General features: G+C 39.4%; 1 protein-coding gene across 1 annotated transcript in view; it reads right to left on the reverse strand.

The window, feature by feature from the left end:
* LOC140246541 (scavenger receptor cysteine-rich domain-containing protein DMBT1-like) overlaps nt 1-15286 on the reverse strand; it is a 38327-nt gene that overhangs the window by 9520 nt on the left and 13521 nt on the right. The window contains exons 3-4 of the mRNA XM_072325884.1: nt 14501-14806; nt 12981-13286 (exon numbers count right to left, since the gene is read on the reverse strand). Of these exons, the coding sequence (XP_072181985.1) occupies nt 12981-13286; nt 14501-14806 (612 nt within the window). The remainder of the gene's footprint in view (nt 1-12980; nt 13287-14500; nt 14807-15286) is intronic.

The raw sequence follows: 15286 nt of genomic DNA on the forward strand, positions 1-15286 counted from the left end.
ACTTATTAAGGTTATCTTACAAGGTATTGAGATTTATTTATCTTATTCATTTGAAATGTTTTAAGGGTTATTTGACTTGAAAATTGGCCTGTTCAAATAATTATGAACTTTGACCCTTATTTTAATAACCAAGAAGGCTATGAATAATCTTGTGCGTGAGTGTGAGTGTTGGTGTGTTTACTTGACAAAATGTTTTTAACATGAACGAAATCGGAGTTTAGCTCAACTTCAGAATAAAAGAAAAGGGGGGGGGGGAATCATGAATGGTATGCTGCATAGGCCTACTTAATATGAAGCGGTTGGAAATCTAGCTACCAATTACTACTGAAATTTCAATTCTATTATTTTGCAAGTTTATTTTCAATCATACTTAATTTTAATCCAATTTGAAAGAAGAGATAGGCGATCACATTGCACCTGGCTTTTATAAAGCTGGGAACGACAGCAACCACCTCAATAACAGTAACGGCAACAAGTGATTTTATTTTCTTTTAATTCTACAAATATTGATCATGTTTCTGTCAGGGGCTGTGGTGTAGACAAGCGAGTGCAAGGAATAGATTATGCACAGGGTCCAAAATGGGCGTGTAAACGCATAACATCACACGTTGGTGATAAATTTGTACATGTATGTATAAACGCAACGCCCTATCTGCGACTCAATATATGATTTATAATATTAAAGCCCTGTCACACAGCGCTTTACGGTTTAATCACGGCCAAAACACGTGAAAAAGTGGTCTCCCGTGAAGCAGATGATGTTGTTCGCGTTGATGTCGAGTTTAAGACGAGCTACGGTCGATTTATAGACGTGGCAGGACGTGGCAAGACATCCCTCCTTATAAAAGATATAGGTGGTATAATAATAGTAAAGACACGGGGATGCGCGAATAGAAATTGCGCAAAAATGATGAAATAAAATGAAAATTACTCGACTGGGCATGCCTGTGCACTAGTCTGATATATCTATCAATAAAGAATTATACTCGAATGTTATTCCATATCAGATTCATTTGTAGGAATTAAAGGGGATGGCTAGTAACTGATCAGTTGGAATCAGTGGGAATGCTGGAGGATGATTGTTCCAATCCTTGTGGATTCATTTAAGAGTACATTATATATCTATTGTTGTGTGAAAATTATTTGCTTCAGAATGGTCTCATATTCAAGTTATGTGCAGTTTAATGTTTCCAGGTTAGCGTGCCTGGTCAGTGACAGGGCAATAATCTGCACATTACTTGAATATGAGATAGTTCTGAAGCAAATAATTTTCACACAACAGTAGACATATAATATACTCTTAAATGAATCCCACAAGGATTGAAACAATCATCCCTCAGCATTTCCACTGATTCCCACTGATCTGTTACTAGCCATCCCCTTTAAGTGTAAAAGGGATAAAACCAGCTTTCCAGGATGGTACAGTTATAAACACTTTCACATGATACATCTCTTGCGCCAATTTCTGGACGGGATTGACTTTTGTTTTATATGCTTTATCAATGATTAGGTTTCATTTCATTTCATAGATATAGCCAACATTATGTTAACGTTCAAAATAAATCTTCAGATTGCTCAGCAAGACGGCGGCATCGAACATATATCGTCAAAGGCACAAATGCAAGTGTGGAATTCTTTTGTACATCAATACAAAACTGACAACTGATTGAATAATTACAACCAGTTGGAACTCCACACTCCTTAATAGATTGAAGCAAGTGAATACTCACCTTCCTCCGGTTGCAAGCATTGCATACTAGCAACACTACGTCTTGAATGTGGAAACCTACATGACATGTGCCACTTGACATCATACATGGGGGGGGGGGGCATATTATAGAAAACAATCTCTTATTACCTATCTGTTAAAGCAGCTGAGAATAATAAATCACCCCGTTTACAGACGGGGGAGGATAATACAGAAATTGTTTTATTTTGCAGTGCTTTGAAGTGACAGTTAAATGATTAAAATTTATGAGTGTCTAGGATGTATTTACGAATTTATTTTTTTAATTTTCATTTATTTCTTAATTTTTTATTTTGTTATAGTTTTTATTTTGCTGCATCAAACGCTTTTGCTTTGGAAGAATAACTGAAAAATCAATTTTGTTATTTCTTTTTCTAGTAATTAAACGTTTCTGATACACAAATTAGGGTTATGTTTAATAATACCGTGTATTTGAAATTATCCAGCAGAGTCAGCGGAGGATAAGACAATTTCGTGCGTATATATATATATATATATATATATATAATATATATATATATATATATATATATATATATATATATATATATATATGTATATATATATATATTCAAGAAGACGTTAATAGAGGAATGTTATTGAAAGGTTTGTGAGGAAATGTCGGGGAGAGTTTCGACTGAAATTAATGATTTCGGGGAACCATTTTCATATCAGGTGCCACATTTTAGATTGAGAGGCAAATAGAAAGCAATTTCTTTTTTGAAGTGTTTAATTCGCAGTGAATTCACATTGACAAAAGGGTACAGGATTGTGTTTTTGTCGGATAGTACGTGAAGAAACGTGTTTACTGTTGGAGTTTGAATCTGAGGTAGTGTTGAGAATGCCGTGTATCCGAAAACATCCTGTTAAGACAGAGAAGGACAAAGTTCCTTTTCCTTTGATATCAGGGAGTTTTCGCTCCACGACAGGAAGACCAAGAGTACGCGAAAGCAATCAGCTGTGACAGTCCCCGCACTCGGACTTCCGTCCCCATAACCATGGACATTCATCATTTCCTTAATTAATGCATGCCTCTATCTATGTCAAAAGTGTCACAAAAGCATTTTGAACATTCTTCCCTGCTTTGGTCTTATAAACTCCGCCGCCGGCAAGCCGGGGTAAAACACAACGCAGCTTTGAAAAATCGATTAACTAAATGCGCAGAAGATAACAACTGTCTTAAATCAAGGAAAATGCATGTGCAGTTGTAGTATGTATTGGTATATGACCGCTTAGACATTTTCATTAGCGAAATGCAGGTACTTTTGAGGAGATAGCTAAGTTTTTAGCTAATTGATCATGATTTGTTATATCATTTTCCACCTTTTCCGTACATTTTTCCAGAGTAAAAACAGATAGCAAGGGAAGAGGATATGTCTGTCTTACTGTTAGACAAAGTCATATGTGTGAGCGCTAGCGAGCGAATCGGTAATTTTCAATCCAATGAAACGAGATCAGTCATGTTCTGATGTTTGCTGCTTCTCATCATTGGCGTTTATTCAAAGACGGTTCAGTCTGAAAAGGCGCATCAGCCAAATAAGACCAGAATTAGGGAAACAATTCTTTTGTCAGTGACGATGCATGATTATGCAATCATCATTTTTGAGACACCTGTATGTACTCATTAGGCGTTTTCACATCAGCCCGATGTTTTTCGAAGTATCGCGCTATTTTCTGACTTGGGAAATTAACCCGATCACGAAAATAGCCCGCTATTTGACAATGTGAACACAAATTAGCGCGCTAATTGTATCGCTCTGATCGAGAAAATTTCTCAAGTACAACTCTGGAAATTTCTGAAATAGCGGAATAATTCGCGAACTAGGGCTCTATTTGATAATGTGAATACGCGTCAAGAAATTAGCGCGATGCATCATGCCTAACGTGTGTGACCCTATTGATCGAGGCAAACTACACACATATCATAAGGAATTTTTGAAATTGCACACATTACTGATACTGTTTGCACATGCTCAGCTGTCGAATAAGCTCGAAAATATTTCTGGCTAATTCTCTTCGGGCTGATGTGAATAGGAAATGAAAATAGCGCGCTAATTCGCCACGCAAAAAACAAAAAATATCTCGAGCTTGGATTTTTATCGAGCTGATGTGAAAACGCCTGAGATGCGCATAGTCAGGTGGCGGCGGATCTCGTACTTCAAAGAGGCAGGTTTCGTTGAAATTCCATTCGTTAGTAGGTCCATGCCATATCTAAGACCCCGTTTACAGTGCGAGGCTCTAGCCCACCTTCATTTCAGTGTAAACGCGCAAAAGGCCAAATGCGAGGCCAAAATTGGCCTCGCATTTGGCCACGCTCTGGAGGTGGTCTCGGCCGCGCCCGGCCTTTTCTCAGTGTAAACGCAAACTGGACCAAATGCGCGGCCAATTTTATTCTGGCTTCCAAACCCTCTGCCTGTACATTTTCGCTTTTCAGGATATTAACCCCCTCAACGTCGAAAAATAGTATAGTTGAAGGTGGTTTTGTCCTGCAAAGGATTTTCTTTTTTCCTTCGGCAAAGGCCTTTGCCCGAACGGCGACTTCGTTGCCACGGAATTCATTTCGCAAAGGGTCTGAAAACCAGACATTACAAAATTGCGTTTGTTTACAAGCAGAGCGCCACTTCGACAAAAAAAAAAAAAAAGGTTTGAATCAAAAGCGCGGCCGAGGCCCGGCAGGGTAAACGGACAAAATTGCGGGGCCCGGCCTCGCAATTGAGGCTGGGCTTGGCCGCGGCTCGGCCGCGGCTCGGCCCAGTCCCGCACTGTAAATGGGGTCTTAGCAGTTTCGCTTTCCTGTTAGGACGGAGGCGTGGGGAAAAGATCGCTGATTGGCTGGCTGGCTGGCTGGCTCACTCCTACCAAGCATCGGGACCGAACGCTATTTTGGCCGAGTACCGTACTTGTTTTCCCCAGGACGGGCCGTTCCTCGGATTGATCATGCGCAAAAGCAAATTTTGCAGACGGCACTCTCAACTACCGGCTGCGTCGTGCTTGCGAAAACTCCCTGATTGTAAAAGAGGGCGAAGCCCTTTAATTAGCATTATTGAATGGCTCTCGAGAAAAGTCGGGGATAGCTTGATCGATGTAAATGATTCGAGGGATCCGCTTTCCAAGCAGCTTAGAAGAAGGCATAGGCGTACCCAGGATTTTTTAGAGGGGGGTGTTCAGTGGCGTACCGTGGGTCAAGACATGCATGCTATTATGGGGGGGGGGGGCGCACCTCATGGAAGCAACATCAGAATTGCATACTGTACAATTAAATGCGAGCGAGCGGAGCGAGCGAGCTTGAAAATTTTGACATTTTACAGTCCCCAAACTGCTGTTTTTATATGTACATATATATATATATATATACATGTATATGTATTTGCTTTGGAAATTAAGGGGGGTTGCACCGGGTGCAACTGCTGGCAGTTGCTGGCAGTAACATCAAGAGAATGGCATAACGATTAAATGCGAGCGAGAGAAGCGAGCGAGCTTGAAAATTTTGACATTTTAAGTCCCCAAACTGCCGTTGGCAGCCATATTTTTTAGCTTTAGAAATTAAGGGGAGGGGGTGCACCGAGCGCAACTGCTGGCAATTACTGACAGCAACATCAGGAGAATTGCATAACGAGTAAATGCGAGCGAGCGAAGCGAGCGAGCTTGAAAATTTTGACATTTTACAGTCCCCGAACTGCCGTTTGTAGCTATATATATATATATATATATATATATATATATATATATATATATATCTTGGAATTTTCCACGTGTTGGACTTCGAATGTTGTAATTATTAGAAGAAAGAGTCTCAAGTACGCCATGGAATAATCGTTGTAATCGTTGGATCCATGGCGTACTTGAGACTCTTTCTTCTAATAATTATATATATATATATATATATATATATATATATATATATATATATACATTTGCTTTGGAAATTAAGGGGGTTGCAGCGGGTGTAACTGCTGGCAGTTGCTGGCAGTAACATCAGGAGAATGGCATAACGATTAAATGCGAGCGAGCGAAGCGAGCGAGCTTGAAAATTTTGACATTTTAAGTCCCCAAACTGCCGTTGGCAGCTATATTTTTTCGCTTTAGAAATTAAGGGGAGGGGGTGCAGCGGGCGCAACTGCTGGCATTTACTGACAGCAACATCAGGAGAATTGCACAACGATTAAATGCGAGCGAGCGAAGCGACCGAGCTTGAAAATTTTGACATTTTACAGTCCCAAAACTGCCGTTGTAGCTATATTTTTTCGCCGTCGAAATTAAGGGGAGGGGCGCACCGGGCGTAACTGCTGGCAATTACTGACAGCAACATCAGGAGAATTGCATAACGATAAAATGCGAGCGAGCTTGAAAATTTTGACATTACCCCAAACTGCCGTTTATAGCTATATTTTTTCGCTTTAGAAATTAAGGGGAGGGGGTTGCACCGGGTGCAACTGCTGGCAGTTGCTGCAGTAACATCAGGAGAATGGCATAACGATTAAATGCGAGCGAGCGAAGCGAGCGAGCTTGAAAATTTTGACATTTTAAGTCCCCAAACTGCCGTTGGCAGCTATACTTTTCGCTTTAGAAATTAAGGGGAGGGGGTGCACCGGGCGCAACTGCTAGCAATTACTGACAGCAACATCAGGAGAATTGCACAACGATTAAATGCGAGCGAGCGAAGCGAGCGAGCTTGAAAATTTTGACATTTTACAGTCCCAAAACTGCCGTTTGTAGCTATATTTTTTCGCCTTAGAAATTAAGGGGAGGGGGCGCACCGGGCGCAACTGCTGGCAATTACTGACAGCAACATCAGGAGGATTGCATAACGATAAAATGCGAGCGAGCTTGAAAATTTTGACATTACCCCAAACTGCCGTTTGTAGCTATATTTTTTCGCTTTAGAAATTAAGGGGAGGGAGTTGCACCGGGTGCAACTGCTGGCATTTGCTGGCAGTAACATCAGGAGAATGGCATAACGATTAAATGCGAGCGAGCGAAGCGAGCGAGCTTGAAAATTTTGACATTTTACAGTCCCAAAACTGCCGTTTGTAGCTATATTTTTTCGCCTTAAAAATTAAGGGGAGGGGGCGCACCGGGCGCAACTGCTGGCAATTACTGACAGCAACATCAGGAGAATTGCATAACGATAAAATGCGAGCGAGCGAAGCGAGCGAGCTTGAAAATTTTGACATTACCCCAAACTGCCGTTTGTAGCTATATTTTTTCGCTTGGGAAATTCGGGGGGGGGGGGCGCACAGGGCGCAACTGCTGGCAATTACTGGCAGTAACATCAGGAGAATGGCATAACGGTTAAAATGCGAGCGAGCGAAGCGAGCGAGCTTGAAAATTTTGACATTTTACCGTCCAAAAACTGTCGTTTGTAGCTACATGTATATTTTTTTCGCATTGGAGGGAGGGGACGCCCGGTGCGCCCCCTGGATCCGCACTGGTAGTCAAGGGTGTCGGTTTATGTTCATGATTGGGGGAGGTATGACCAGCGAGGGGGCGTCGAAGTGACCAAGCGGGAGAAGGATGTCCAAAATCTGCACTTTATAGAGCATCCCCTAATTTGTTTGTGTTTGTGAGTGTGTGTGTTTCATATAGATGGAAAAGTTAGGAAATAGCCAAGGTCAAATCTTATTATTGGCAATGCAAGGCATTTTAATATAGACTAGTATGTAAAGCAACACTGCAAAATCAATGATCAAGCTTTGATAGCATATGTGTACAACCTATCAAACATTGCGCAACATTGCAGCGACTCTTTTTGCCATTCCGATATTCTGAGTACACTGCGCACATCCTGCTTGTATTCAAAACCAGGAATCACGCTGAATCACAATCTTTTGTCGTTTCCGGGCTTTTTGAACAATGTTATACCTCTTTAATTATAGTTTAGTTAAAAGAAATCTTAGAAAAATATCTTTTTTTTTTCTTGATCATCCTTTCATATCGATTTCAAAGCAGTTTACTAACCCTTGAATTACCATTTTCGTAGGTTTTTTTCTTTCTTTTTTTCTTTTTTTTTCTTTTTTCTTAATCAGCGGATGGGGGGGGGGGGGGGGGCACGTGCCCCCCATGCCCCCGTAGTTACGCCACTGTTCCTAGACCTAGATATCTAATGAATTTTAGGCGCAATAAAGTCATCCAACCACAATTTGTAGACTCACACTCAGTTATCTTTCAGTTTTAACTTTCAGTCATTGAAAAGATTCATATCTACTATTACTAAAGGTTAACCAAGCCCATGTGCTATTACTAATTACACTGAGTAGCAAGTAACTTGCTACTCCCAGAGCTTCCAGAGCTTGCTGCTTCCAGTAGGCTACTATAATGACTGTACTTGGTAGTCAGTGGCGTATCTAGGGAAAACGGCGCCCGTGGCAAGCGCGAAAATTGCGCCCCTAATTTCTGAAAAAGTATTCAACCCCAACCCCATCCCGGTAGGGACTTTAAAAAAGTCCTCATGAAAAATGCTTTTTGAAGCACTTAAGAGGGGTCTTTTGAGGGTGATTTAAATGTATAGGCTACCCTAAATTTTGATATATTTTGGCGAGCGAGCGCAGCAAGCGAGCCGAAAATTTTTATATTTCAGCTTTATACATAACATGGAATTCTTGTCATTTTTGGTTATTAAATCTTCGAATTACAATTCTAATCATAGTGACGGCCTTATAGATAACGATTTATACCAACAGTGTCCAAAACCATCCCGGTAGGGACTTAAAAAAAGTCCACATGATATGCTTTTTCAAGCACTTATATAGAAGGGGTCTTTTGAGGGTGTTTTAAACGTTATAGATATTGAAGAATTTTGGCGAGCGAGTGCAGCGAGCGAGCCGAAAATTTTTGTATTTCAGCTTACAAAACATGGAATTCTTGTCATTTTTGGTTATTAAATCTTCGAATGACAATTCTAATCAAGATATAGTGACGGTCTTATAGATAACGATTTATACCAACAGTGTTCAACCCCAATCCCATCCCGGTAGGGACTTTAAAAAAGCCACTTGATATGCTTTTTCGAGCACTTAAAAGGTTTTTCTTTTTTTAGGGTGATATAAAATCTGATAAATTTTGATAAATTTTGGCGAGCGAGCGCAGCGAGCGAGCCGACAATTTTTGTATTTCACCTTACAAAACATGGAATTCTTGTCATTTTTTGGTTATTAAATCTTACAATATTCTAATCAAGATGTAGTGACGGCTTCATAGATAACCATTTATGCCAATAAACTAAGGACTTGGAAAAATACTCTGAATTACTACGAGTGAGTGAGCCGAAATCTTTATATTTCCACGTCATCATTACGTTTTGTTCTTCTTGTTTTGTTTTGTTTTGTTTTGTTTTTTGATAAATTTTGGCGAGCGGGCGCAGCGAGCGAGCCGAAAATTTTTATATTTCAGCGTTACAAAACATGGAATTCATGGAATTCATGTTTTGTTTTTATCTTGTTTGATTTGGTTTTCTGCCCCCCCCCCCCCCCCCCCCCCCCCATTCTCCTTCCCCCCGTCCGGGCGAGATTTTTTTATTTTCTTCTTCTTTTTTTTTTTTTCTCGTTTTTTTTTTTTTTTTTTTTTTCACGTGCCCCCTTGCCCCCCCCCCCGATACGCCACTGTTGGTAGTTGATACTACTGACTTAGCATGCAATGTGCATAATAATAGGCTGCTGCAGCGCAGCATGCATTGTACACACATAATATTACGCATCATACACAATTTACGGTACCACGTACGGTATAATACCGGTAAACGGTGAACATTATGCGCAATGTATCTTCGCGATTCGGTCAGAAAGCAAAGCAGGGATCGGGAATGTCTACTGTTTGCGCGTCAGCTTCGCGCGCGGTGCAGTAACGTAGTATTAACACGTACTGTACACGAGTTCTTTAGTGCGTATGATATTATGTAACTCCATATAATCCACACAAACATTAAAACAAGGAAGAGAGAGAGAGAGAGAGAGAGAGAAAATGAACGCAAAAGAAAGGAAAGGCGGAATTCAAAACGGAAATAAAAGTGGTAAAGACAGCTTTTGTTTTATTTGTCAACATCTAAGCATTGCTGAAGAGGGGTGTTGAATAGCTCAAACACCTCCCTTTTGCCCAAGGGGGGTGTTTGAACACCTTAAACACCCCCCTTTTGGCAAAGGGGGGTGTTTGAACACCCAAAACACCCCCCCTCGGTACGCCCTTGGAAGAAGGAAATGTGTTTGCACTGAAAGTGAGCATGAAATTGATAGAAGAGCAAGGAGATGTGTTCCTTCAAGAATGTGAAAAGGTTAAATGTGATTATGACGCGCATTTGAATCATGGACAAAATGTAGACTGTTTCTTTTTAAAAATCCGATAATAGTCCAACATTGTCATCAGCAGAACATGATATATGGAATTTAACGACCAAACCGTCATTTCTTGGGGATTTGCAAATGGAAGCAATTCATGAAGATTTGACCAAGGGGAGCATGCTTGTCCTCCACACTCATAAATCAAGTGTTTGTATCACTTCAAAACACTTGAAACACAGAGAGTGCTTTCTGTGTACGCTATAACCTGAAATTACGTATGCCAGTGGTGTTTCCACAATGATAATAAAACTTCGCACCATGCCATCCTGTTACAAAAATTACCATAATTGTCACGTTTCGATTAACAACAGCCATTTAGAAAAAAAAAATTGATAATCTCAATCGCCAATATTTATTTGAAGTGTTGATTTTTTTTTTTTTGTATTATTTTGAAGAACACTTTTGGAGCTTTGTGGCTGTGTTTTAAATGACATAGAAAGTTGTGTTATGAACAATGATAGGTCAACCGGGTATTTTAGGATTGGCATGGGCGATCCATTGTCACCTTATATGTTCATTTTAGCAAAAGAGACACTTGCACTCCATAATATCAGATCTAACCCTGAAATAGGGGAAACCAAATTGAGTGCACACGAGGAAATAGAACTTAACATGTATGCTGATGATATAACAGTCTTTTTATCACATGATCAATGTTTTTTTTTTTCTCTCTCATCTTGCAAAGGTTTTAGGTGATTAATATGCGAATTGGCCCAAATGTGTTCACTACTGCACAAAAAACAAACAAAAAAAAACGGACGTGCAACAATAGAAATGTAGAATTTGTAACTATTCTCATTGTTTTAGGAATTGATATTTCGTACTCTTTTTTACGACAGGAAGGCGCAACTACAGAGAATTTTGATGAATATCAAATCCCAACTGCATAATTATGTGGAGGTCTAGAGACCGATCCCTTTATGGGAAAATTCAGATTGTTAAAACTTACGCATCATCTCAGTCTGTTGTTAAATATCGCGAGCATAGTCTCAGTGCCAGATGTATTTATTCACGAAGTGAATGAAATTATTCATGAATTTATTTGGGCAGGCCCAGCTAGAATAAGGCGCAACGTTTTAGAAAAAGATTATGAGGAGGGAGGTTTAAAAATGTGCTGTGTAGTCAATGATACAAGCTCAAAAAGTAAAATTGGTGCAGAGGTTATTTGGTCATGTTTAAAAGGGTGGAAATCTATTTGTCCGAATTTCACTCTTCTTGATTGTTTCTAGAAGATTGCAAGTGAGTGAAAGCTCTTTGTCTTCGTCAAGATTATCACCGTTCTACTAAACCCCTTGGTACGTCCGCTTAATTTGGGTTAAGGCTCGATGGATAGTTAGGTGGATAGAATTACATAACGATAAAGCAGTCATATGATAATTATGTGCATTTTTAGTGTTTTTGATCGTTTTAATGGTATGTATGATATTGGATTTGAAGATGTACTTTTTTTTTCCAAATTACCCGCTAGTTTGGCAATTGATACATGATAAAGAATAACGCAATACACGATATTGAATGACTTGATTCCCGTTAACTTCTGGCTTGTTTGAATAGGGAAAAAATATGGCTCAAGGTGTCCTTTTTTATAAAAGTGAACCGGAAAAATAGGGCATTTTTTTTTTTTTTTTTTTTTTTTGGCCTGAGACTGTCAGTGTTCTGGGAATGATTTTTTAATAAGGAAAAAATGGCTTTATTTTTTGCAACTGTTTTCATGACAAAAGTGTTATATGATGTTATATATATCCAAGAAAGGATTTTTTTAAAGATAAAATTTAGTAATATTTTTAGGTACAGAGGTCATTTTAAGCTGTAAGTACAAAAAGTTATTTCCCCAAAATCGACATTATGTGCAATATGTGAGAAAATACAGATTGATTGAAGAGGAAATAGCCAAAAGTAAAAACATATTTGATATGCATGAGGCAGAGGGGGGATAAAATTCCCCAAAGCATTATTTTCATAGAAAATTAATTGGAGTCGTTTGCTGATTGTAATTGTAATGGAAGGGGGTGTGGGATAGGGAAGGGTCTGCTCCCCTTTTCCCCGCCTCCTTCCCTCACATTCCTCTTTCCGTTTCCCTACTCCATTGGTGTTTTCTTCCTCATCGCTGTCTTATACCTCTGTTTAATTCTCTCTCTTTCTCTTGACATGGCGCTTATCATCCTCCTCTAAACTAATGGACCGACCTTTCTGCTTTATTATCCTCGAGATTGTAGTCTGGTTTCCAGACCCTGTGCCAACTGGACTCCGCGGCGACGAAGTCGCCGCCCTGCGAAGAAGTCACTGCCTTTACCGCAGGCAAACCATCTAAAACTAATCCAGTTTTCGACGTTGAGGGCGTCAGTATCCTGTATAGCAAACTTTAATTACGACCAGAGGGTCTGGAAGCCGGACTACAAAGATTGTAGCGCCGAGCACGCCACCCCCTATTGTACAGGGAAAGCAACGGAGAGTGCATCAACGAGGTACTTTGTAGTGCCTTTCCTCATTTTGTTTTCTTATCAAATTGTAGCGTGTGTTTGGTTTGCTTTTGTTTTGTTTTGTGGTGATTTTTTGTTTTTTCCACTAAAGGTTTTTTCCCCTTTTTTTAAATATGTCCATCTTTTTTTTTCTTTCTTTTTGTTATATAAGTATGGTTCTAAATTGTATCAATGTTAATGTATTATTGTATAGTCGAAAAAATTATTCTGACGTCTTGTATTTCTACAGCAATTGACTATTGCCAAGGATGTTTGGTTGTTTGTGTGTTTGTTTGTTTGATGTCGAGATATGCCATGCAATTTGTGAAAAAGATAATATTTTGTTCCTATCAATAAAATCCATAAATCCAAAGAAAATTCCCAACAGCACGACAAGAACAGCACAACAGGACAATGTGTGAAATTAGACTGTCTGGCCATTACCACTGATGCATCTGACTCCAGCATCTTGATCATGTGAGCAGTCGTTGACTCCGATTCCATTGTTGCTACAATCAAAGATGCTCGTTTCTGTTCCAGTGCATGACACGTCGTCAAGCCAAATATCACCGGTGCCTTGTCCAAAGGCGGCATTGCTCACTGCGTCTTTAGCGCCTCCATAACCAAGACGTTTGCAGACAACTTCAGCATCTTCGAGATCCCAAGAGTCATCGCACACCGTTCCCCAAGCATCGTTCGCGTAAACTTCTACTCGGCCTTCCCTTGGTGTTTCGCCATCGACGAGACGAACTATTTGTTCAAGGACAAAGACGAAACATAAAAGTCGCAAATAATCACATACGACTTTTTCACATGAAAAATACACAAATATTTATGTTTCCTTTGTCAATTCCTACATTTGCTTGGCATTTCCTTTCAGATGTAATTTAGAAGATCTGTGACCTGGGGCCCGTTTCATAAAAACTTGTCATCGGTGACAAATTGTCATAGATGTGACAAGTTACTGAAACTCTCGCATCTGATTGGCTGAGAGCAAATTTGTCATAGAAATGTAGCAGTTGTCACTGACGACAAGTTTTATGAAACGGGCCCCTGGTTAGTAACTCTGACGGACAAATTTTAAGACACTTTACGGAAAATTTGGTGTAACTCTAAAGTAGCTCTAGAAATCAAGGCAGTCCTTTAAAAAAAAAAAAAAAACGGAGTTATTAACACAAAAGTAATTACACAGGCCCTTACCTCGGCATACCTCAATTTCGGAAGTAATATACGGACTAGAAGTTGCATTCAAATACGTTCGTGTAGCAAAGTTCTATGATCCTACACAATTTAGATATTATCGACAAATATTGTTTCTGTAATGCAAAACAAACGAAATCGCGTACGTGTCTGTGCGTGTGTGAGAGTAAGTCGATTTTACAAGTTACGTTACAAGATTATTTTATAAGGTATTTAGATTTATTCATTTTAGTCATTTGAAGTGTTTTAAGGGCAATGATGTTAAAATTGGCCTGTTCAAATATGAATTTGACCCTTGCTAATCAAGATGGCTTTGAATAATCGTGCGCGTGTGTGTGAGCGTGATGTTTACTTGATAAACTGTTTTTGATATGACCGAAGCAGCTTGAGTCAGGCTCAATTCAAACATATATGTATACATATATATATATGTATATATATAGAGAGAGAGAGAGAGAGAGAAAGAGGGGGAGGCATCTTGCTGGGCTTTCTTATATTAAGCGATGGAAAATTTAGCTACCAATTACTGCGGAAATTTCAATTCTTCTTGCAATTTCAATTTTAATCGTATTTTATTTCCATCCAATTTGTAGGAAGAGATAGGCGAAGCCATTGCGCTTGGCTTTAAAAAAACAACGACAAACAAACAAACTGGGAACGACAGCAACCGTCTTCAAAAAAAAAATAAAAACAACAGCAACATCAACAACACCAACATTATCAACAACAGGCCAATGCATGAGAATAAAGTGTCTGCCCATTACCACCGATGCATCTGACTCCAGCATCTTGTGAATGTCCGCAGTCATTGACTCCGATTCCATTGTTGCCACAATCAAAGATGATCTTTTCTGTTCCAGTGCATGACACGTCGTCAAGCCAAATATTACCAGTGCCTTGTCCAAAAGTGGCATTGGTCAATGCGTCTTCAGCGCCTCCATAACCAAGACTTGTGCAGACAATTTCAGCATCGTCGAGATCCCAAAAGTCATCGCACACCGTTCCCCAGGCACCGTTCGCGTAAACTTCTACTCGGCCTTCCCTTGGTGTTTCGCCATCGACGAGACGAACTGTTTTTCAAGGACAAAGATGAAACATAAAAGTCCGAATGATCACATACGACTTTTTTTTTCACATAATAAAATACACACACGTTTCTGTTTCCTTTTTCAATTCCTAGATTTGCTCTGAATTTCTTAACAAATGTAATTTGGATGGATCTGTCATCTGATTAGTAACTCTGACGGACAAATCTCAAGACACTATAAGGAAAATTTGGTGTTACTTGAAAGCTGCACTGGAAATCAACCCAGTACTTTTGAAAAATATGGTGTTATTAACTTAACAGTAATTACAAACTTACATCGGCATGCCTCAATTTCGACTCATTTCTGCGAACAAGGAAGTAATATAAGGAATGGAAGTTTTATTGAGATACGTTCGTGTTGTCAAGTTCTATATTCCTACATAATTTAAATATATTTCGAAAAAAAAAAATGTTTCTGTAATGCAAGACAAATGAAATCGCTTATATCATTTGATGTTAAAAT

The sequence above is a fragment of the Diadema setosum genome, chromosome 3, assembly GCF_964275005.1.
Source record: "Diadema setosum chromosome 3, eeDiaSeto1, whole genome shotgun sequence".
Classification (NCBI taxonomy): domain Eukaryota; kingdom Metazoa; phylum Echinodermata; class Echinoidea; order Diadematoida; family Diadematidae; genus Diadema; species Diadema setosum.